Source organism: Rhinoderma darwinii, chromosome 12 (genome assembly GCF_050947455.1).
Source record: "Rhinoderma darwinii isolate aRhiDar2 chromosome 12, aRhiDar2.hap1, whole genome shotgun sequence".
NCBI lineage: Eukaryota > Metazoa > Chordata > Amphibia > Anura > Rhinodermatidae > Rhinoderma > Rhinoderma darwinii.
The window spans coordinates 76,384,000-76,408,808 of record NC_134698.1 but is presented as its reverse complement, the minus strand read 5'-3'; the positions used below and the strand labels follow the sequence as shown (position 1 = coordinate 76,408,808).

Genomic DNA, 24,809 nt, shown 5'->3' with positions numbered 1-24,809 from the left:
CCTGGATGCAACTATGTACGAGTCCTTATAAACCGGAGGCACGCAGAGGTACAGTACGGTCCCCCATATCTATAGGCACCCTATTACATTTCTGTGATACGGCCTGGTGCATGAGGCCTAGAAGAGAGACTTTCATTATTTCCCATAGCAGCCAATCACCATGCAGCTTTTTCAGAGCAGAAATGAAAGCTGAACTCTGGTTGGTTGCTATAGGCAACGGGACAGTTTTGATAAATGAGGCCTGTTCATTTTCTCCCTAAAAGTCCTGGAAATACAAGAACCCACACAGGGCGCAGCTGAGGAGAAAGCGTCTATGTCATAAACAGGAAAAGATACAGTTGTAAGAGATCATGAACGTCACTGCGATTATATGCCACGAAGCATATGAGGCCTCATGGGATCATTCATTGGGTGCGTTCCTGCGGATAGATTTGTGTTTTATTTGCGCCTTTCGCGTCAAAAGTGAGAACGTATCCCAGGAAATGTTTTCCCGTTCTGTATGGCAACCCTTATCTATTTGCCCTATTACCTTATATGGATGCAATGGGGGGGGGGGGCCCCTATTATCCTTATCAAGAGCCGATGCGAAGAGAAGCTTTACCTCTGGAGGACCGGATCGCAATGGTCCGTATGTACAGCTTTATTTTCCATACTGCTCATATATTGGGGGGGATATTATGTATTACAGACCAATGATGGTCAATAGAATACAATAGAAGAATAGAAAAAAGTGCGGGAGTAAATTTAGTAAAATTTGCGAAAACTTTCTTTTATTGAATTAGATAACTTCAAATTTATAACGTTTACTAGAGTCACTCAGGCTTCTTTTTAGGCCTTGTTCACACACAACGGAATGTTGACGCTGATTCCGAAGCGTGTCACAAGTGACATGTTGGTGGGGCTACAATGGGTACATTTCCTATCGATGTGAAGAACTACAGTTCCTAGTTCCTATGTTCTTCGAAAAGTAAGAGCACCTGGAGGTTTCCTCTCCCAATAAGGTAATTAAAGGGGTTCTCCACTTTGGACTATCCCTGGGTTCACATGTAGCAGTCAAAATGTTTTCTTGTTTTTTTTTCACGAATGCGGTAAATCCGCGCCGTTTGGCTGCAAAATGGTGAGGTGTTTTTTTCACCACAAATCGCACCAAAAACAGATTTTGCCTGCGTTATGAAAACCCAGTCCTAGAAGGGTCCATTGACCCCAGCGATCGGCTGTAATCTGTGAGGGAACCTGGCAGTATGTGTTCAATTTCTCTGCAGCGCCACCACAGGTAAAATTAAGCATTTCCCAATGCCCATTCATATCCATGTGTTGTCTGTGTATTTCAGGACAGGTCAGGTCCTCCAGAGAAAGAGACGCTCTGTGTAATCGCTCTCTACTTTGGCCAAGAGATGACGACCCCTCTCTATTAACTCAGAATTCCTTAATAGGGTGGATGACCGCGAGTTTTCTAAACTGGACAGAAGCTAGAACCCTGTAGATTACCAGGTGCCCTAAGCGGCCCCACCAGCTTTGATGCTTATTTGCCACGTCATAAATTCTCTTTCAGATTATTTACAGAAGGTCAGAGAACCTCTTTAGATATTGGTCAGAAGCAGAAATATGTACGTTGACGGGCAGATGTTTTCACAACTGTCTATTGTAGCTCTGGTTACAGTGTCGGCTATAGGATGTATTGTACAATAAACACACTGACCACAGGGGGGCAGCGTCTACTCAGAGATCAGCAAATCTTGATCCATTCTGTTCTCAATTGATTCGCTGTGAGTCTAAAACTCAGAGAATGTTCTTGGCAGGGCCAGCCTTATATTGTATAATGCCCTGTGCAGTACACTCGGTTGGCAACCCCACCAATAGGGTATACGGTCATACAGCGCACAAATAACTATACCATACAGTGCTGATTAGTAAGTGCCATAAAGCATGGTAGCCAAATATTCGAGATACACAATGGCCAAATAACACTTTTCATACAGTTGCCTAAATAACTATGCTAACCACCATGGCCTGCCGTAGAGTACCGAAGCAGCAGTGCCGCACAATGCCTACCACCATTTAGCTCCACAAATAATACCAACATACAATGACAAATAACTGCTCCATACATAAAGCGCTCTAATACCAGTGCTATACAATGTCTCTTTAATACTTCTATTTGAAGCGCCCCCTTCAGCAGGGGTGGCCGATAGACCCTGTACGATTACACAGATCGCCACCGTTAAGGCCGGCCCTGCATCTTGATAACTTACAGACCGTAGAACATTCGGTAGATGGAAGAGAGTAACACATGACTGCAGGATCACATTACACTGGTATGTAACCATGGAGACCTATAGGTCTGCATAGGAGCTGCATACACAAAACGGGAGGAGATTTTTAATTCAAGACTATTTTCTAAGTTGATTCATCTTTTTTAATGCACAAAAAGCTACTCATACCCTTGATTGACAAAACTTCCTCTTACTTCCATGGACATATGAAAGCCCGATAAGAAGAATTATTACTTTGCATGTGTTCTGCTGTGTAATTGTTAAGTGTCCAGTGCTTTTGTTGCATATTTTTAGCATTTCTCATATTTTGACCCCGATTGTTCTTACAGCTTCCGTCTTCAGTCTTCGTCTCGTTCTTGTCTCCTACTATTGAGATTTATAAGGACTAAATATCTACATTACGTGTCTATTCTTAGCTCCAGGTTTACTGTGGTCCGTATGTCACAATTGTAACTGTGGCTAAATTTATGGTTTATTTTCCCACCTCATTGTTCATTCCTTGGTCTCGGTTTTCCTCTGTTCTCGTCGTCTCCTCATGCACTTGAGACTTGTCTGAAAAATACTCTCTAGGATCTTGACTTGTGTATTGATTGAGATCCCTCCATTATCTTGATCAGTTCCTGGGCAGGCAGCTGCATAGAGACACACCTGGAATTGGCTACCTGAAATTATGTGTAAAGCCCCTTTTACACGGGCCAGTGATCGGGCAAACGAGCATTTGTATGAAAGCTCATTCCTGATGCAATGAAGAAAGACAAAAATGGTGTATCCAGCACACTAGCAAAAAAAAAAAATCTGCTTTATTTGGACATTTTTAAAAAAACAGAACAATTAAAATGAAAATCCCGGGACCATGCTTACGCGTTTCCAACCTCTGGGGTTCGAAACGCATAAGCGTGGTCCCGGGATTTTCATTTTAATTGTTCTGTTTTTTTAAAATGCCAAAATAAAGGCTATTTTTTATTTTTTTATTTTTTTTACTAGAGTGCTGGATACACCATTTTTGTCTTTCTTCATTGCCTTGTATACATGCTGTCGATTCAGGATTCTTCTTGGGATATTTTTGAGCACCTGTGTCATTGAAGACGTGGAATCAACGAACGCATGAACAAACGCGGTGAGCAAGCCTTTGTAATCACTTTTTTCGCTCATTCCCGATCATTGCTCTGTGCAAACAGGAAAACGATCAGCAGATGAACAAGCAAACTCTCGTTCATCCGCTGATCGTGTCGTTTATTCAGCTAAAAATATTATCGCTCGTCCCCATACATTACTGATCATAGCTCCATGTGAAAAGAGCAAATGAGTGCCGATCAACAAGCCGTCTCGTTGATCGGCGCTCCTTTTTACGGCCCATATTCGCCGGTGTAAAAGGGCCTTGACTAATGGTCACTTGAGGGGAGAGGGGACATTCCGGGTTTTGGGTGCTGCTTATTCGTTACATTGATCTCGACAAATGGAGAATCTCCTTTTAAATTGAACCTCTTCCATTATGGAGATTTTAAAACTGATTGGGCAGAACCAATTTTGTAGAAACTTTTTATTGAAAAAGATGGCGTCCGAGCCAAACGTCATATTTTTAAAACTGCTGCACCATTTCTACGGCACTTATAATTGTGTCTGAAAAAGCAGGAGGGCTTCAGGGTTGTCTGACTCTCTTCTACTTAGAAAAGTGTCGTAAAGCATTCCCGGGTCCACCCGGCTTTGTTTTAAGACTTTAGTAAATTCATCAAAATGGGTCAGGCCCTGTTGGTTAATCTGACGCACCCTGCACTGGGGCATGGAGTGCCAGTATAAATAAGTCTCCCCCATTATATAAACCTCACTATTTATTCAAAGGGTGCTGTTTATATCCATCTAGAATAAGCTCCCCCTAGTGGCGGCTGCAGGCAGATAGAATTTTAACATTTCATTCTAGGTCTATGCTGGGATTTGGAGTTCAGATCAGAAAAATGGAGCTCCGACCCCCATAAAGATATATTAAGAAGTTAATTGATACAGATTTTGGTCCTAAGCAAGAAATGATTCTTAGTTGGAGGTAACTTAATTTAAAGTAGGAAACTTTTTCTTACTGAAAATGTGCAGATGAATCAACGGCCTAAAATTCTATATGGAAGTTGTACTGCCCCGACCGCTTATTGTCTAGTTGGCTTGTATATTCAGTGGATATAATCCATTGCACATATTAATATACGTTTTATTGCTTTGGGGCTGTGTATAATTATAAAGTGTATGGGATTTTTATAAACGTGGCCCCTTTATAGAACCGCCACCTGACACAATGATCTATCGCTCTATACAGTAAACACGACACGTGATTTATGATCCTGTATCCCTCTCCTACTCTGCTGAGACCTTACAAGGCATTTCCAGTAGAAAACTTTCCATCTATCGCCGCAAAACGATCTGTCACCTACAGCATCATCGACATGAATATTTCAAGAATGTTCGCGAGACCTGGACCAGGAACGAATCTTCATGCCGAGCATCACACACAATCCTGTCAAAAGCTTCCTTGATGCTCACTTTGCTAACTTGATCCATTCACGCATAATATATCGTAAATTACGGAAATACTAAATTACGTTGCCCATATGCAGGTAATACCAGATCGTCTAGCACCCTCTTTACTAACGCTGGGACATTTCTTCGGTTAGTTGCTTGTAGTTTATAATCATCCTATCCTTGCTGTAATGAAAATCGGCTCTCCGTGCACTGACTTCCTACAATCAAAGCTGCAGTGTAAAGCATGGTAGAAATGGAGCTGCAGCCTGATCCCCTGATGAGATCAGATCAGCTTAGCTTAGACAAAAGTAAACATAATAGCTTAGACAGATGTGAACATAGAAGAGAGGAGGCCCAATAGCAAGGATCAAAACGCCCCCCCCCCCCATTATGGTGACTCGTTTCCCACCCAGGTCAGAAGGGCCTGTTGTTGATTTCCCCTCCACGCATTCCTTGGGCCAATTCCCCCTTCCTCGCTTGTTATAAGGACTGATTTGAGGAGGCTTTCTTCTCCCTGTAGTGAAGGGGATGGGACCAACCTGGGCTGGGGCACCTATGTCCAAGGGTCTCCTAGATCTTAGACTCGCAACTAAACTAGAACTATATATATAATCACTACCTCTTGGTGAGAACTCCCCCTGTTCTCACCAGGAGAATCTGGTGGCAAGTCACAGGGGTCCCCACAGGGGTCCCCCGTCTATTACATTGATATGCTCTAACATGGCATATGTTTAAGGGGTTGTCTAAAGTAGACAACCCCTTTAAGGCTTCATGCACACACGTGGTTGCATTTCCCTGCTGCATGGGTCAACTGTTCTTGGGGTCTGCTGTAGCTTTCAATGGTCTTTGGTGATAAAACCTGTAACCAGTAGCATAGCTATATAGCATGGCAAAGCAAAGGTCGCGACATATAACCCACTCCATCCTTGGCCACAACAAATATTTCAATGAGCCGGAGACCCCTCAATCCTGGATAGCAGGTACTGTGGCCACAAGGTGGAAGTCTCTCACCACTTATTATTGAAGAAAGAGTCGGGCACAAATCTTGTATCGGGGACTTGGACCGTAAAACTAATTCTCTGTTGTACGTGACAAGAAGAAACGATATAATTTGGACACTTGAATGAAACAGCAGGAAATATTTTCGAATTGGTGCCAATTTGCTTGTTGGGAATGTGAAGCAGAAGTGGAGGCCAAGCAGCGGCTGCTCTGAGATGAATTCTTCATTGTAATTTCTTGGTTTTCCCTTAACCTGCGACTATGCAGAACTGGAATAACCTTGGAGCAGATTACGACTATGTTAGGCCTCCGACACTCATAGGGCCGTGTGTTGTGGGATGTCCTATTAATACGCCATAAATCCATCCATCCTGACGACAGGAAGTTGTAACTCTCCTCCCTCTTCCGTCCTCACACAAGTTGTAACTCTCGGTTAGACATTGGCTCTTTCTTCTGCTCTGTGACTGTTTTATTGAAGGACTGCAGGTGATGTTCAGCTTCAGAGGTATCAGTAACAGCTGTTACCGGATCCGTCAACTGCAGAAACTCCTGAAGCCAAAGGCTGATGAATTGCAGAACCGCTCAGATTTGGATTTTATTTAGTGCAAGGCAAAGGGGCAATGCAAAATCTGTAACAGCCGCCCATAATGTGCCATTCATAATACTGATGTCTTTGGGCGTCCTCAGGCCCTAGGGTCAGGGTGCAACTACTTTATCTGTGATGCCCGGTACAGGGCTTTCATGATCCGATACTACTATAGGTTGAGCGATTTTACCAGAATAATCCACTTTTTCGTCTTTTATTTTTTTTTATTTTTTTTTGGGATGTGTGCAAACATTTTCTTTGGCACACAGCCTTCAGTGTTCTGTATTAAAGGGGTTTCCAGTCTTATGTAAATAAAGCTTAATCCTTGTATAATGAAAATTGTGCAACTTTTAATATACTTTCTCGCCATAATATAATTTCTCACCATTTCAAGAAGTCTGCTTGCTGTCAGAGAATGCGGTCATTCTTGTTTACATCCTGAAACTATAAACCTGTGTAGACCTAATACTTCTCACAGCTGAGGGTTTGCTACAACAGTTACCAGTCTAGGAATTCATCTGTGAGATAAACAGCCTGGACGTTTCCACCATATATAGTTTACATAGAGTTCATTAAAAATAATGGGCGACCATGTAATGCGTGGTTGTGTCGAGTCTATTATAGTGGAAGCCGTTCTTTGCGGCAGATCGCTGATCTGCTCCCCCCTTCTATGATGCCCATGTGCACTTAGGGCACATGGGTAGGTTATACAGATGGGGCAACTCCTTTAAGATTTAGATAATGCCTCAAAGATGCAACGTCCGTGGCATCATGGCCAATGCATCTACAGTTACACCCTCAGAAGTCCATAGACATGATCAATTGTGTTATAAAAGTTGGGCGACTGTAATCCCAACATAGGAGCGTGTACTGGAAATGGTGGTTTATATTATATACACAGTGAATGAAACCTTCCATGGTCCACCATGACTGATCTTCTCCTTCCACCACTTGTCTCATTTTCGATCTTGGTGACAGAAATGATTTGCTCCAGGATATAGGGGGTACATATGGATTTGTTCTGCGAGAAACATGTGCAACCGGTTTTATCCCTTTTAAATAGTCCACAATTTGGCAGGTATAGAAAACACGTGTCCGGTTCACAGGGCAGAATGAAACGTTTGAAGATGGGACATCAAATAGACAGTGTGAACATTTAGCTTCTCATGGAAGTGATTCACGGCTATTAGAACATCTGCTGACTGATTCCAATATGGAAAGAGGCACAAGGTCAAGGATACCTCCTCCCAGCCAAAAGTCATAAGAAAAGTTGCAGCATCACTGGAGGGTTTTCTTATAGGATTTATCGGATATTCACACGTCTCTATGTGGAACACATCTGGATCAATTTCACCCTATAATCTCTATATACAGTGGAAGCTTCCGAGAACAGCGGACGCCTAACAAATTAGGAATCCCCTCACAACGTTATGTGCCATGTGTCAAACCAGACCTGCCACTGAATGTCCATAGACCACCTGATCATCTCACAGTTGGGCGAGATTTGTGCTATGTACAGGCTTCCAATGTTGAATATTGCACCACCATGAGGTTTTCCGCCATGTTGGGGATTCGCCATGAAATTAATCTCGACCCTTTCCTTATTGAGTCTTGATGAGGTTTATGAGATGGTTCCTAGGTGGCCTGAGGACAGTCAGGCTCCTCACTTGCCAGAAGTTGTGGTAGGATATTTTTCTATCTACGACTGGCCTTGAGTTGGTTTCAAAACGACCATTTGATGGACCCAAACCAGCAACTCCTACATACAGATTTCATTGATGGGTTAAGGTCAATAGCCCCATATAGCTCTAGCTCACAAACAATAGGTGTGAGGAGGTTATTGCAGGTATTGGCCAGTTTATGGCGGCTGTTTAGGAGGTTCCAATAGTCCTCAGTGCCTTGTATGAAGAATGTCCTCCATTAAAGCCATCAGTCCTAATGACAGGTCTGTTGTATTAAGTGGTGTATCGTAAAGTCGTAATGAGTGTCTGGCTCCTCACGTGGGATGATAGAAGGTATTCCCCTACATTTTATGCTCTCCTAAAACCTTACTAAGTCCCTGGTCGCACCCATTGATCTGGAACTCAAAAATAGAAGTAATAATGAGTCCTATTAATTCCAATGGGATTTGCATGCACAGAAGTATAACTCCGAGTCGTAGCTTGGCTTTAGCTAGCTTTGTATTTAAATATCTTGGCACCCCCCTTGGAGCCCGGGGTACATGCCCGCCAGTCACCCTATTATAGTCTTTCAGTTTTGTAAACTAATTTGCTGCCAATGATGCTCATGGCAGAACGGGCCCTTACTTTGGGGCCTTGTGGTTAATTGTTACATGCCTGGACCACACATCTAGATGGTACCACTCACTTAGGCTCCTCTTACACGGCTCGACATGGGCCGTGCAAACGAGCGCCGATCAATGAGACAGCTCGTTGATCGTCGCTCGTTTGCTCCTTCCACAAGGAGCTATGAATAGGGACGAGCACCCGTTACTACGATCGCTCGTCCGCGTACATTTCCATCATGTTGGCAACGCATCTCCCTATTGCTGCCGACAACGATGATCGTTATTGCTGCATAGATGATACAATCAGCTGCTGAGTGAGCGTTTGCTCGTTCATCGGCTGATCGTTGCCATTGCAGAGCAATGATGGGGAAGAACATTCTACGAATGCTCGTTCGCCCGATAATTGGCCCGTGTAAAAGGGGTTTTAGCCGTAGATATGACACCATAAATTAGTGTCATTTGTCTGTAAGGTCGAAGCAGCCTCCTTTCATGTGATGTGACTGCGGATTAGGATTTGATTATTTATTTGACTCGTACTCTCGCTATCAGACCTGTCATGAGCATTGCAAGTATTTGATAAAGTGACAACCTCCCAGCGTGGTTTTTATTCTCCAGAAATATAAATATTTTAGTCCTGCATCCTTTTGGCTTGGCAGCCTGAGCGTAAAATACCAACTGGATTTTTCTGATGGAGATTAATCGCGATGCCCTTTGTATTTGATGGAAGTTGGGTTAGCCAAAGTTTAAGTGAGAACTTGGCGTTGGAGAGAAGTGGTTGTACAAGCTTCAGCTTGTTGAGTAAAAACAAACTCGCAAAGTTTTTTACCTCTCGTATCACTTGTGTCGCTGGGTCATGCAGCACTAAGAGTTATATTTCTATATGTGCAAAAGTGCGACTGATCTGCACCAGTACATAAGACACTCTTACTATCAATTCCCAAAATTAGTTTATTGGCAATGGTCTTTTTAAAAAATAGTGTGATACGATAATTCTGCAGGGTAAGAGGGGGTTAAACTTGCGACCACGGCCCTGCAGGCATCATCATCCAAACACAGGCTCCATTTATGACTATAAACTGCCAATGGGCCACTCATGCCAATGGGCCACTCATGGAGGCTGCCCACTGATATCAATGGACCAGCAGTGTAATGCGACCTCCACCTTTGTTGACTCCGAATGCCCTAAAAGCATAGTTGCCAACGGTATCAGAACTGTCCCTATTTTTAGGGGCAATCTGGCAATTTAATTTTTTTAACTTAGTTTTTTTTAAATCTGAAGTTATCTATCTAATTAATCTAATAGTAACGGCTGATCTCAATTACTCACCTCTTCTCACGGATCCTCTTCTGCGGGCCCGGCTCCTCTCTCTGGCCAGTATCGTGACAATATGTGCGTCAGCACTGGGAGAGAGGAGAGGTGAATCTGAAAGGTGTCTGATATGGGGTTTGAAAATTTAGGTGTAGTCTGGGTTATGGTCTAAGATCTAAATATTGGGGTCTGGTCTGGGGTCCTTATTTAGAGGTCTGAATTCTGGGGGCTGAATATTGGATTTGGGCCTGTGGTCTGAACATTGGGGTCTAGTCTTGGGTCTGAATTTTGACGTAGGGATAATTTTGGGGTCCAGTCTGGATTAAAGGGGTTATCCTGGATTAATAAAAACCTGTAATTTTAACAGCAAATAGTGTCTGAGATCACTGTTGTGATCAATCCCTCTATACTGTCCTCACTATAAGGTCCTTAAAGTGTGGACGCTATGCAGGGAATATTTGGGGAAAAATTTATATCCTGGCAATCCCCGCCCCATAAAAGCTGCACCCCATTAAACCACACCCTGTCAATGTCGAAGTTTCCCAGGAAAACATTTTCAAATTTTGGCAAATATGTAATAATAGTGCAGGGGACGTAAGCCACTAACCCCCTTAATAAAATTTCCCTACGTAAGCTCCAAACTGGAGTGTCATTTTATGGCTACATTTAGAAGTGTAGCTTTAAGTTCCTTTGTCCAAATGTAATATCTGTAACAGCCCCCCCCCCCCTGTCATTTGCCATTTATAATATTGGTGTATTCTTATGTGACAGAGAGGCCTTTGGGCTCCCTCAGGGTTCGGGTGTGACTGCACCCCCCCCCCCTATAGCTGTACCCCTGGCTGCATTCACATAGGTGTAATGTGAGAGCCCAATACTTGCCAAAAACAGGATGGAGTCCTGTCATGAAAATGCAAGAAAGCTAGATAAATTGGGCACTACGGCCCATTCGGCTGGAGGTAAACTAGCTGGTCTCCCTATGATACGTCAGGACAGTCATAACCTAGGCTGGATCAAGGTCTATGGACGCCTGAGGTGGGGGCACCTAGGTTTTTTGGAAAAAAGTAAAATTGACATGATCTTCACAAAACCAGGCTATAAGCGGAAGATAAAAATCGCAATAAATGACTTACAAGCCGTAGAACAATCAAAATAACTCATTCTTATTAGTTATGGTCTACGTCTACATTTATGGCCATATTGAATATTATGAATTTTATTCCCATTCCATAAGACACAGCAACGATGAACCTGTAAGTATATTGTGTGTCACAAACCAAACAAGCCGACCCCTCCAAATCTCGTGACTCGTGCCGGTTCCGGCATACACAGGAATGAGTCATATTGTTCTAGAAGTTTTAGTTCATGTGGTTTAGGATAATATACCCCATGCTGCACGTACGGCTATTATCAGTTGACTTTGAAGTTCTGTCACCAGCATGAAAGCTCCAGCATTCGGATGTCTTTGCGTGGCCAATTAAAGGGGCTCTACAATTTTGGACAATCCCTTCTAAAATTGCTATTTACAGCTTTGTTACCTAATAAGAGGACCCCTTAGGGATGTTGTCTTCAGGGATGGCAGATTAGGTCTGTCTATAGTAAACAATAGAGTTCCACAAGCTTTATTACTTGTCTGGTGGTGAGGAGTGTTCTCAGTTGGAGGTCCCATTTCCCGTCCGCTTCATATTATGGACCACCGCTTGTCTAAAATGTGACAATATGTTCCTCCATGACTTCTTTACCTGGGTGCTTGGCTAGACAACCGTGATTTTTGCAAGTCTTCAGGGTTAGACTGGAACTCCACTAGAGCTGCAGCTGATCCCAGGTTGTCCCCTGCGGCTCCTTCTCTAAAGCTGGCCATACGCCAGAGATATCTATGGGCCTCTTGAATATTTGCTGATCGCAGATGTTGGCGGAAAGTGGGATTTGTCATGTTGGATTTCAACATGCCCAATCCTATGTTGTCGCAGGAAAGGGCAGCCTTTTGTACCGGACTAATTTTATGGAAGGCAACTGGAGCCAAGGGATCCCCAAAGTATGTAAATGTTCACAGCCCTGAGCTACCAGGAACTTTGACATTTTCCCCTTCACTATTTAGGCATTCCATGGTGGTATAATTTGGCATTGTATGGCAGTATTGTGTGGGCATTGTATGAAAGCGGGTATAAACATTCAGGTAAGTAGTGAATATGCCGTTATTGGCATGGGTTGGGGGTGGCTATGGGGTGAGAAAGTAATATATGTAATTTTGTATGTACATTTTTCCATTTTCTCTAATAAAAAAAAAAAAAAGTAGTGCATATGTATCCATGCTTCATATATATGTTTTCGAATGAGAACAGCGGTCGTAAAGTGGTGAGCCAGGGGGCACTACTTTACTTGTTGCTCGTGCCCCATTTTCTAAAATGGTCCCTGCTTATTGTCCCTCCATCCTAAGTCTCCAGGGCCCGGATGCCTGTGTGTATCCCAGCTGTAGATCCATAGTTGAGCTAGATGGATATATATGAAGTAAGTTTCTGTCCTCTTGCCCCCTGTCTAGAAGTGCCAATTGGTAGTGTATGGGGGCATATATTTTCATGTTATGCCATACAATACATGCATTTGTTGCTGGGTGATTGAATTGAAATCCAAAGCAACTGCAGAATTTTCCTCAATTACCAGGTTGTTAGCGTCGCTGTGTAGAATGTCACCATGAAGAAGGAGGCCTGCATCTGTTTATACCCAAGCGAAGCTGCTCTTATAACAGTCCAGCCATTCACTGCGATAGTAATATACAGACAACTGTGGCAGCAGCTGGTACACATCTGTGATATATGTACTGAAGAATCAGATATCAGCAGGTTATTCCAAGACACTGGAGCAATCGTTTGTCCCATGATTTGCAAAATACACCCCATTTTTCTGTACAATCATTGGGCTCGCTCACATACTGGGTCAGACAACCCCTTTGGATATACTCTATTAGAACCTGTTGACATAATAGATAGGACTCTCCTGGTCAGGACTCCGCTCTGTTAGGAGGTGAGAGATGAATCATGCGTGGACACTTTTTGCCAGTGCCCATGTTGGGAGTTGTAGTTTTCCAATTAAGATCACTGCCTTACAGAGTAGTCCCCTCTGATCATGTGGAGGCTCCAGCAGCAGCAGCCTTAGCTTTCAGCTGCAGTTTGAAAAGGGGGTACCCTAAACATTACAGACCCTTTAAGCCAACCAAAAATCTTCTATATAATTGCTGGGAAAAATCTTATAGCAGTCAGAGAGTCAATTCTTCCTGTTACCTCCTACTCTCTTCTTACACTAACATGCATCTTTATTCTATAGGGTGGAGGAAGATGGGTGACTACTACAACCACTGTGACACGTCCTAAGCTTGAGGGAAGTGGGGTGTCATAATAGAAATGTGCAGGACCAGCCCTGTAGAACCAATAGAAATGGGCAGGACCAACCTTGTAGAACCAATAGAAATGGGCAGGACCAACCATGAAGAACCAATAGAAATGGCCAGGATCTACCCAAGCAAAGTCATGTTTTGCAAGACATCCACCCGCTATTGGTTGAGAGCCTGGCAACCCCTATAGACGATACATTATCAGCAGGTCCTGCTAACAAATATGTCTATTGCCAATTCTAGTATATTTAGGGAAGTACACTTATCCTGCCCCCAAATTCCCAGATCAAACCTTCAGTACATCAACTAGTATCCTGACTCTCATGACATTCCCTTTACGATAGCACTCCTTGGTGACCACGGCCATCAGACGGACACATGTATTTCAATGAGGCCGTTCACACGGCCGTTGTTTCAATGGAGCATGTGATGGGTCTGTAGAAAAATGATAGGACATGTCCAATTTTCACGCATCCCTCCATAGGCTCTAGACTATGGGAAACTGCAGTTTTTCATGTCCGAGGTTGCCCGCATTCGTGTGAATGTAGCCTTAGGACATAGAGCCCTCTCAGATCTAGAACGAAGACAGATGACTACTTTGTCTTTTTATGGTACCATACTGGTTCCACTTATTTCCCCTTGCTCCTCTGTTTTTGCTAGCATTCTCTTAATCTTAGGTCATGTTTGTTGGTAGATCCATCCAATTGGGGTGGGATCTGCTAATCTTCTAATGTCTATAGTCCACTTTACTCATGAGTGTCAGCAGATCCAACCACAATTGGGCAGATCTTCCAAAAAACGTCTTCAGTCTGTAACCATCTTATGTTCCTTCAGAGCGCACATACTTAAGTTACTTCCACCATTCTGTCCTAGTCAAGTGAAGGTGCCTGTGTCTCCCCCCCGCTGATATCAATTATGGGATATACGCACTTGATGGAGACACCCAACAGCTGTCGGAGATCTGTGCTTGGGGGCGAGAGAAGCCGGTGTCTGATGGCCTACAGAATCCATGCATAGAGCCCCTATAGCGGCAGCTGCAGCCTGTACAAGGCACTCTCTATGGAGGAAGACATGTTACAACAGTTTATGTCTTATCTGACAAACGTAAATAGCTTCTCTCTCTCCCCCTTTGTAAAGATCTGATTAAAAACCGTCTGCTGCCAACATCAGGTTTAATATGTTCTTTATGTAGTTGAGAAAAACCCAGGCTTTGAGGTTATGTCATAGGGGTGACAGCTGCTCCTATCCTGATGGAATTTATGTGATGCGGCCAACATTCCTTCTTCCTCCTCCTTATTTTACTCACAAATGTATTGGAAGTGTTACAAAATAAAAAATTGCAGCTTATTTCAGCAATATTCTACATTGTAGCTCAAACAGGCGACTCTATTGTTACCGCAGAGGAACCCAAACAGCGTCTCGTAGGGCTGGGGCCCCCTGCAAGGGCTATGCAGAAAAACACCCTGGCAATTATACTGTTATTATGGAAATACAATCGCTACAAAATGTTTCCTGTCATGGGAGTAGTTTGGAGGTAAAACCATTCTGTAAGCGTCCGATCACTGAATACTAAATGATGTGAACGCTGTTTTACAGTTTATATATAGAATTAATCTACATTAAAAAGTGGAGTAACTTTTTGAACACATGAACAAACAAATGTGTATTTTTGTGCATTCTGTAGCACGCCTACAATATAATATATGTTACTCTATTAGCGGATCAGTTTTACAACTTTGTGAATATATGACGTTACTTATTCTGTACTGATCCTGAATTACACCCTGTATTATACTCCAGAGCTGCACTCACTATTCTGCTGGTGGAGTCACTGTGTACATACATTACATTACTGATCCTGTACTGATCCTGAGTTACATCCTATATTATACTCCAGAGCTGCACTCACTATTCTGCTGGTGGAGTCACCGTGTACATACATTACATTACTTATCCTGTACTGCTCTGGAGTTACATCCTATATATACTCCAGAGCTGCAATCACTATTCTGCTGGTGGAATCACTGTGTACATACATTACATTACTTATCCTGTACTGATCCGGAGTTACATCCCGTATTATACTCCAGAGCTGCACTCACTATTCTGCTGGTGGAGTCACTGTGTAAATACATACATTACTTATCCTGTACTGATCCTGAGTTATATCTTGTATTATACTCCAGAGCTGCACTCACTATTCTGCTGGTGTACTCACTGTGTACATACATTACAGTACTTATCCTGTACTGATCCTGAGTTACATCCTGTATTATACTCCAGAGCTGCACTCACTATTCTGCTGGTGGAGTCACTGTGCACATACATTACATTACTTATCCTGTACTGATCCTGAGTTACATCCCGTATTATATTCCAGAGCTGCGCTCACTATTCTGCTGGTGGAGTCGCTGTGTACATACATTACTTATCCTGTACTGATCCTGAGTTACATCCTGTATTATACTCCAGAGCTGCACTCACTATTCTGCTGGTGGAGTCACTGTGTACATACATTACTTATCCTGTACTGATCCTGAGTTACATCCCGTATTATACTCCAGAGCTGCACTCACTATTCTGCTGGTGGAGTCACTGTGTACATACATACATTACTTATCCTGTACTGATCCTGAGTTATATCTTGTATTATACTCCAGAGCTGCACTCACTATTCTGCTGGTGTACTCACTGTGTACATACATTACAGTACTTATCCTGTACTGATCCTGAGTTACATCCTGTATTATACTCCAGAGCTGCACTCACTATTCTGCTGGTAGAGTCACTGTGCACATACATTACATTACTTATCCTGTACTGATCCTGAGTTACATCCCGTATTATATTCCAGAGCTGCGCTCACTATTCTGCTGGTGGAGTCGCTGTGTACATACATTACTTATCCTGTACTGATCCTGAGTTACATCCTGTATTATACTCCAGAGCTGCACTCACTATTCTGCTGGTGGAGTCACTGTGCACATACATTACATTACTTATCCTGTACTGATCCCGAGTTACATCCCGTATTATATTCCAGAGCTGCGCTCACTATTCTGCTGGTGGAGTCGCTGTGTACATACATTACTTATCCTGTACTGATCCTGAGTTACATCCCGTATTATATTCCAGAGCTGCACTGACTATTCTGCTGATGGACATACATTCGTTTTCTTGTACTGATCCTGTTGTAGCATGATTCTTTCCAAATGTCAGGATGAAGTGTCCTTATCTTGGTATTTGGGTTCGTGTCAGCTGTGTTTGTGCACAGACAATGTGCAGATCTGCAGTTACAATGCCCCTATAATTAATTGTGGACTTTCTGCTGGATAAAAGACCATATTTCTGTCTCCTCCGCTTGATATGGTGGTTGTCTTGTTTTGTCTGTGCTCCATAGACCCAACAGATTGTGTGGTGCGTTCCACAGGGCTTCATCTCTACAGGTTCCCAGGCTACTCCGCATTGCATGACTCTTTCCTATGAAAAGACCTCGAAAGTTAATGTCAGGCGGCTGTAATACAGCCACATATTATGGTCTGTATTATAGCTGTGAAAAGCTTTGGTGAACACATGCATGAGGGGGTGGAGGGTTCTGGGTCTTGCATTGTAATATAGACCCTAAAAGGCCATATTACATCTGTCTAAGTTTGGCTAAAGGTAGATCAGCTCTGTGCTTTTAACATTTGGGATGAGACTCCCAAACAATGTGAGCAGAGAGTTTCCAGAAAAAGAAAATTAAAGTGTAACTAAACGTTAAACATACTTCTAACATTTTATAAGTTTTGAATGGTCGGGGTCCGAGCACTGAGACCCCCACCAATCGCTCGTGTGAGTGCTCAGCCGCTTCGTTTCTGTTTGGCTTTTTCCGGAAAGCTGATGTAGCGGTGTATGGGCTCAATAGAAAGTCTATGAGCCCGTACTCCGATACAAAGGCTTTCCGAAAAAATCCGAACAGAAACGAAGCAGCTGAGCGCTAACACGTGCACTTCTGCCACTTCATTTTAGCAATTGGTGCTAATTGGTGGACCCCCACCAAACAAAACTTCTGACATGTCACTATGACATGTCAGAAGTTTGTTGAACGTTTAGTTACACTTTAAGTTCTGTTATTGATTTTGGTAGTAAAGACCGGAGAAATCCTGCACTTTGACATCTTACCCTCCTCATATTTTGTCTGTTAAGTAGTTTTCTGAACATAATGCTGTATGACTTACTAAAAGGATCTGACCCTTGAGACCCCCACGGAACCTGAGAATGGTCTGATTTTAGTTCTGAACCCAATGACGTGCATGGGTGACATGAATGACAGAGACTGAAGTGACATTTTCAGTATCTCCCTTCTGTGTCAATGGGGAGATACCTGGTTTCTTTTGGGAGCGAAATGAAGTAGAGGCACCAGCTGTTTAAGTCAGATCTCCATAGCATAGCTCTATAAAGGGGGACCTGGTGACATTAGATTTTATTGTGTTAGGGGAGGGTCCAACACTGAGCAAAAGTGTACTGATCCTGAGTTGGAGCCTGCATTATATTCCAGAGCTGCATTCACAATTCTGCTGGTGGAGTCACTGTGTACATACATTACATTACTTATCTTGTAGTGATCCGGAGTTCAATCCTGGATTATACTCCAGAGCTGCACTCACTATTCTGCTGGTGGAGTCACTGTGTACATACATTACATTACTTATCCTGTACTGATCCTGCGTTACATCCTGTATTATACTCCAGAGCTGCAATCACTATTCTGCTGGTGGAGTCACTGTGTACATACATGACATTACTTATCCTGTACTGATCCTGAGTTACATCCTGTATTATACTCCAGAGCTGCACTCACTATTCTGCTGGTGATGTCACTGTGTACATACATTATATTACTTACCCTGTACTGATACTGAGTTATATCCTGTATCATACTCCAGAGCTGCACTCACTATTCTGCTGGTGGAGTCACTGTGTACATACATGACATTACTTATCCTGTACTGATCCTGAGTTACATCCTGTATTATACTCCAGAGCTGCACTCACGATTCTGCTGGTGGAGTCACTGTGCACATGCATGACATTACTTATCTTGTACTGATCCTGAGTTACATCCTGTATTATACTCCAGAGCTGCACTCACTATTCTGCTGTATGTCATTGGAAACGTTCAGTAAGCTTGCTGACCGACACCCCCTATTGCTTAGTTGAGCTCCTATAATTCAGGGTGGCGGGGGTTGTTCATTTTTCCTACGTCAGATGACTGTACAGTGTCTGGTTTCCAGAACGCAAATCTCCAGAACAAGATTTTTGCAGACGCCGAACAGGCAGGGAATGTCCTATGTAACAAGTAATTAGCAAATACTTTCTAGGGTTTTTGTTGGACAGCCTGGAGCTAGGTATTGTACATCCATTATTGCGCACTGTTTATTTTATTGTTTTGACATAGATGTAAGAAACGAATTAGGGCGTTTTAAATAAACCGGGAGTAAAATAATCACTGTACGTACACACATATGGCGGGAAATTTAGTCTGGATACGTTCCAAGAAGCCATAAGATGTGACGGTTGGAGTCCGCATCAGTTCAGAGCGCCTCACCGCACAGAGATACGCTTATCCCTTGGACTTGTGCCCAGATTTGAGAGGAAATACCCATTTATGTCTTAAACAATGAAGATTTACAGGAGATTCACTGACCTCCACCACACGGCAGTGTACAGGATCATAACCGTATTGTACTGGGGTCACTATGACATAGTAACGACCCATAATTGCACAGCAGTGTAAGTTCATGTATGGAGCGCCTCTACTTCTATGGAAGGGAACTGCATAAATAGCAATTCCCTAATATAGGCTAGTAAAACCAGGGGAGCGGGGGGTGAATTCAGATACCCTGTGGCTTTTCTGTCAGCCTGCTGACAGACAGATGTTTTACGACAGCCTGTTCACTTGAATGGGACCACACACCTCCTCTCTCATATGTATGGCGCAATGGCTGTGTAAGCAATGAAAAACAGAAGGAGACGCAGTTTTTTGTTGGAGCACGGTGGCCACTTCATTGTGGTGATCGGCGGGGGTCCTGGAGCCATGTGCATGAATATTTGTTATCGGGGTTAGCCTTACGTTGTGCGGTGACTTCTGCGGACACCCTCCCCCCTCTGTTGTACGGTCATATTTGCATTACCATTGATTTAAATGGTTCTGCTTCTAGTCGACTACGCTATGAAGTCCGCAAAAAAAACGGAAACCTTACGGAACGGAGACAAACGGAAACCATTAGCAACGGAGGCATTACCATTGAAATCAATAGTAATACAAACGGAAAGCTATGGTTTCCATTCATGGCTTCCCCTGACGGAAAGGTCTGACGGAACCCATGAACGGAGCCCCGATGCAGATGTGAACGAAGGCCCAACGATACCGTAAGGTCCCTTATTATAAGTGTAATAAAGAATGGTGCCCAAATTGTTATATCGTACATTGGACAAATACAACTTTGCCTTAGGGATTGCCATTTTTTGCGGATATCGTGCAGTGTTATATCTCCCTTCAAGATGTTTCTTGGGACAATGGACGGACGTGACTACATCTCACCATTTGTTTAGTTACAGTGATTGTCCACAGATTCTCCCCATGATTGTCTATTATCAGTAACTACATGTGATATGATTGGCATCAGCTTCAGTCTGCACATCAACGAGAAGTTGTAAGAGTTCCTCATAGTTACATATATAATGTTGGCAGCTCTGCTATGAGGTTCTGCATCAGTTGCAGTTAGGGATTCCTCGTAGTTACATATATAATGTTGGCAGCTCTGCTATGAGGTTCTGCATCAGCTGTAGTTGGATTCCTCGTAGTTACATATATAATGTTGGCAGCTCTGCTGTGAGGTTCTGCATCAGCTGCAGTTGGGTTCCTCATAGTTACATATATAATGTTGGCAGCTCTGCTGTGAGGTTCTGCATCAGCTGCAGTTGGATTCCTAGTAGTTACATATATAATGTTGCCAGCTCTGCTGTGAGGTTCTGCATCAGCTGTAGCTGGTTTCCTAGTAGTTGCATATATAATGTTGGCAGCTTTGCTATGAGGTTCTGCATCAGCTGCAGTTGGATTCCTCATAGTTACATATATAATGTTGGCAGCTCTGCTATGAGGTTCTGCATCAGCTGCAGTTGGATTCCTCATAGTTACATATATAATGTTGGCAGCTCTGCTGTGAGGTTCTGCATCAGCTGCAGTTGGATTCCTCATAGTTACATATATAATGTTGCCAGCTCTGCTGTGAGGTTCTGCATCAGCTGCAGTTGGATTCCTCATAGTTACATATATAATGTTGGCAGCTCTGCTGTGAGGTTCTGCATCAGCTGCAGTTGGATTCCTCATAGTTACATATATAATGTTGGCAGCTCTGCTATGAGGTTCTGCATCAGCTGTAGTTGGATTCCTCATAGTTACATATATAATGTTGACAGCTCTGCTGTGAGGTTCCGCATCAGCTGCAGTTGGATTCCTCATAGTTACATATATAATGTTGGCAGCTCTGCTGTGAGGTTCTGCATCAGCTGCAGTTGGATTCCTCATAGTTACATATATAATGTTGGCAGCTCTGCTGTGAGGTTCTGCATCAGCTGTAGTTGGATTCCTCATAGTTACATATATAATGTTGGCAGCTCTGCTATGAGGTTCTGCATCAGCTGCAGTTGCATTCCTCGTAGTTACATATATAATGTTGGCAGCTCTGCTGTGAGGTTCTGCATCAGCTGCAGTTGGATTCCTCATAGTTACATATATAATGTTGGCAGCTCTGCTGTGAGGTTCTGCATCAGCTGCAGTTGGGTTCCTCATAGTTACATATATAATGTTGGCAGCTCTGCTATGAGGTTCTGCATCAGCTGTAGTTGGATTCCTCATAGTTACATATATAATGTTGGCAGCTCTGCTGTGAGGTTCTGCATCAGCTGCAGTTGGATTCCTCATAGTTACATATATAATGTTGGCAGCTCTGCTGTGAGGTTCTGCATCAGCTGCAGTAGGATTCCTCGTAGTTACATATATAATGTTGGCAGCTCTGCTGTGAGGTTCTGCATCAGCTGCAGTTGGGTTCCTCATAGTTACATATATAATGTTGGCAGCTCTGCTGTGAGGTTCTGCATCAGCTGCAGTTGGGTTCCTCATAGTTACATATATAATGTTGGCAGCTCTGCTGTGAGGTTCTGCATCAGTTCCCAGACTTTCCAGGCTGTACATCAATGATTGACTATAATAACCCATCCTGCTGGGAACTTTCCCAACCCCCCGGCTGCCATGCAGAGGGTGGGCAGGAGCTGACCAGCCAGCTGTTCTATGGACCCTCACCAGTCCCCCCTCTCCCCGCCCTGCTCCCCTCCCACCCTGAGAAGTGCTTGGGGTCGGATGTGGAAGGTCCCGGGTCAGAATTCCTTCAGTATAGTGGGGCGCGGTGCTGCATTCTCCTCCACTCATCATGCGGGCCAGGCTGCTCCCTCTGCTGCTGCACGGGCTCTGTCTGCTGGCCTGCACTGCTGCTATCTCCCGGCAGGAACTCTTCCCCTATGGGGAGCACAGGGGGGATCTGCTGCTGCCGGACGGGGACGACGAGACGTCCGAGGTGCTGCAGCTCTCACAGCCCATTCTCTTCTATGAGGCTGAACTGAAAGAGCTCTATGTAAGTATAACTGGGACTGTATAAAGGACTGTGTGACTGTGTAGAGGACTGTGTGACTGTGTAGAGGACTGTGTGACTGTATAGAGGACTGTGTGACTGTATAGAGGACTGTGTGACTGTATAGGGGACTGTGTGACTCTATAGAGGACTGTGTGCCTGTATAGAGGACTGTGTAGAGGACTGTGTGCCTGTATAGGGGAATGTGTGCCTTTATAGGGGACTGTGTGACTGTATAGGGGACTGTGTGACTGTATAGAGGACTGTGTGCCTTTTATAGGGGACTGTGGGCCTGTATAGAGGACTGTGTGCCTGTATAGAGGACTGTGTGCCTGTATAGAGGACTGTGTGCCTGTATAGGGGACTGTGTGCCTGTATAGGGAACAGTGTGACCATGGAGGTCAGTGTGAATATATAGAGGACTGTATAGAGTGCTGTATTACTATAGAGCACTGTATAGAGGACTGTCTTACTGTATGGAGAATGTATGTGACTGCTGGCAATGAAATGTATGGCTCTATAGAGGACAGAATAGGGGACTATATTGAGGAGTGTTACTGTATAGGACTGTACTACTGTATAGCGGACTGTATGAGGACATATATATATATATATATATATATATATTACTGTATAGAGGACTGCATTGCTGTATAGCAGACTGACTGTGTAGGTCCCTGTGATTTTGTATAGTGGATTGTATGGGTGCTTAGATATCAGTATTACTGTATGAGGAGATAGATCCCTGTATTACGGTATAGCGGACTGTATGAGTGTATAGATCTCTATAGATCCCTGGGTAAAGTATGAGTGTACTCTGTTGTAGAGCTGTATGAATGGATAGCATGCGATGCATGTCATTGTGTATACATTTACGTATCACGCAACATATAGATGAGGGGTATATATCGCTGTATAGAAGCCAGCGCATGTCACTATAAGTAGATTGAGGACGTGTTTCGCTGTATGAATGATTTGGCTGCACTACTATAAACATGTTTAGATAGCAGCGCCTGTTTTATTGTAATAATCTGTATGTTCTGTGTAGAATCCAGCGTAGTTCATTGTACATATATATAGACTGCAGCACTGTATGTGTGACTCACAGTATGTAAACCAGAACACATCAATGTCTATAATGCAGATCATCTCATCGTATGTCCGGAACGCAGTGCATGTCGCTATGAATGAATGTGAATACAATGCACAGACCTGTTTTCTCATATACGTCCCTCTGCGTTGCTCTATATGGAAGTGCTGCTCTCTATAGGAATGTATGTAATCCATCACACTGTGACTGTATGGGAGCCCACAATGCATCTCCTGTATAAAGATCACGTTCTAATTATTCGCTATGTAATGTACTCATGAAGTTTATTTATTCCTCTATAAGAATCTCTGTACAGTAATTCTATACATCTATAGACACTCTCACTCCCTATTGCTACAAGATCCTACTTTATTGCTCTGGGTTTAATAAGCCTGGTGCCCCCATAACACTTATATCAGCAACCGTGCCCCCCCAAAAATATGCAATGGTACCCCTAAAATAATCATAGAGGCCCCATGACTGTCATAGCTGTCACAGAGACCCCATAACTGACAGTGGCCAGGGAGCCCCCTTAACTGTGACAGTGACCAGGGAGCCCCCTTAACTGTGACAGTGGCCAGGGAGCCCCCTCAAATGTGACAGTGACCAGGGAGCCCCCTTAACTGTGACAGTGGCCAGGGAGCCCCCTTAACTGTGACAGTGGCCAGGGAGCCCCCTTAACGGTGACAGTGGCCAGGGAGCCCCCTTAACGGTGACAGTGGCCAGGGAGCCCCCTTAACTGTGACAGTGACCAGGGAGTCCCCTTAACTGTGACAGTGACCAGGGAGTCCCCTTAACTGTGACAGTGACCAGGGAGCCCCCTTAACTGTGACAGTGACCAGGGAGCCCCCTTAACTGTGACAGTGGCCAGGGAGCCCCCTTAACTGTGACAGTGACCAGGGAGCCCCCTCAAATGTGACAGTGGCCAGGGAGCCCCCATAACTGTGACAGTGGCCAGGGAGCCCCCTTAACTGTGACAGTGGCCAGGGAGCCCCCTTAACGGTGACAGTGGCCAGGGAGCCCCCTTAACTGTGACAGTGGCCAGGGAGCCCCCTTAACTGTGACAGTGACCAGGGAGCCCCCTTAACTGTGACAGTGACCAGGGAGTCCCCTTAACTGTGACAGTGACCAGGGAGCCCCCTTAACTGTGACAGTGGCCAGGGAGCCCCCTTAACTGTGACAGTGGCCAGGGAGCCCCCTTAACTGTGACAGTGACCAGGGAGCCCCCTCAAATGTGACAGTGGCCAGGGAGCCCCCATAACTGTGACCCTGTATAGAGCCTTTTATGATATTGCAGTATTGGTGTGCTGTGCCGGTATCAGTGGTGCCTATTGTTGTCTCCCATTCTTTGTGATTACACGGAGGCGCGCTCATCGGGCTCCACCACTGGCAGACGTCCATGTTTTATGCCTTGGGCTTGTTTTACTGCATCTTTCTCCCACTCTTATTCTTACACTATAGACGCTGTTTATAAAATGTTCTGCCTTTAGTAATATTTCTTGGATGCAGTAAAAAGAGGGAATGTTGTGTGTGGTCTCCTCGTATAGTAAAGTTATGCAGCATGTAGTCTCCTAGTTGTAAGACCATATATTTCATGGACGAGCGGAGTAAAGGCCGATTATTTTCACTCAAACACCTAGGATCCCAGGTTAATGCCGACTGACCATACTAACACTGCCGATGCCATATTGAGTCGAAGTCAATCG

At 43.9% G+C, this 24,809-nt stretch overlaps 1 protein-coding gene across 2 annotated transcripts in view; it reads left to right on the top strand.

Annotated features, from left to right (window-relative positions):
• Window positions 1–369: 369 nt before the first annotated feature.
• NID2 (nidogen 2) overlaps window positions 370–24,809 on the top strand; it is a 74,689-nt gene continuing 50,249 nt past the window's right edge. Inside the window, exon 1 of one of the 2 annotated variants that reach the window (XM_075844125.1) lies at window positions 370–411. In XM_075844125.1, the coding sequence (XP_075700240.1) occupies window positions 385–411 (27 nt within the window). In that variant the 5' untranslated portion in view covers window positions 370–384. Of the gene's footprint in view, window positions 412–21,744; window positions 22,017–24,809 lie in introns of those variants that run through there. The other variant, XM_075844124.1, reaches the window with a different exon arrangement.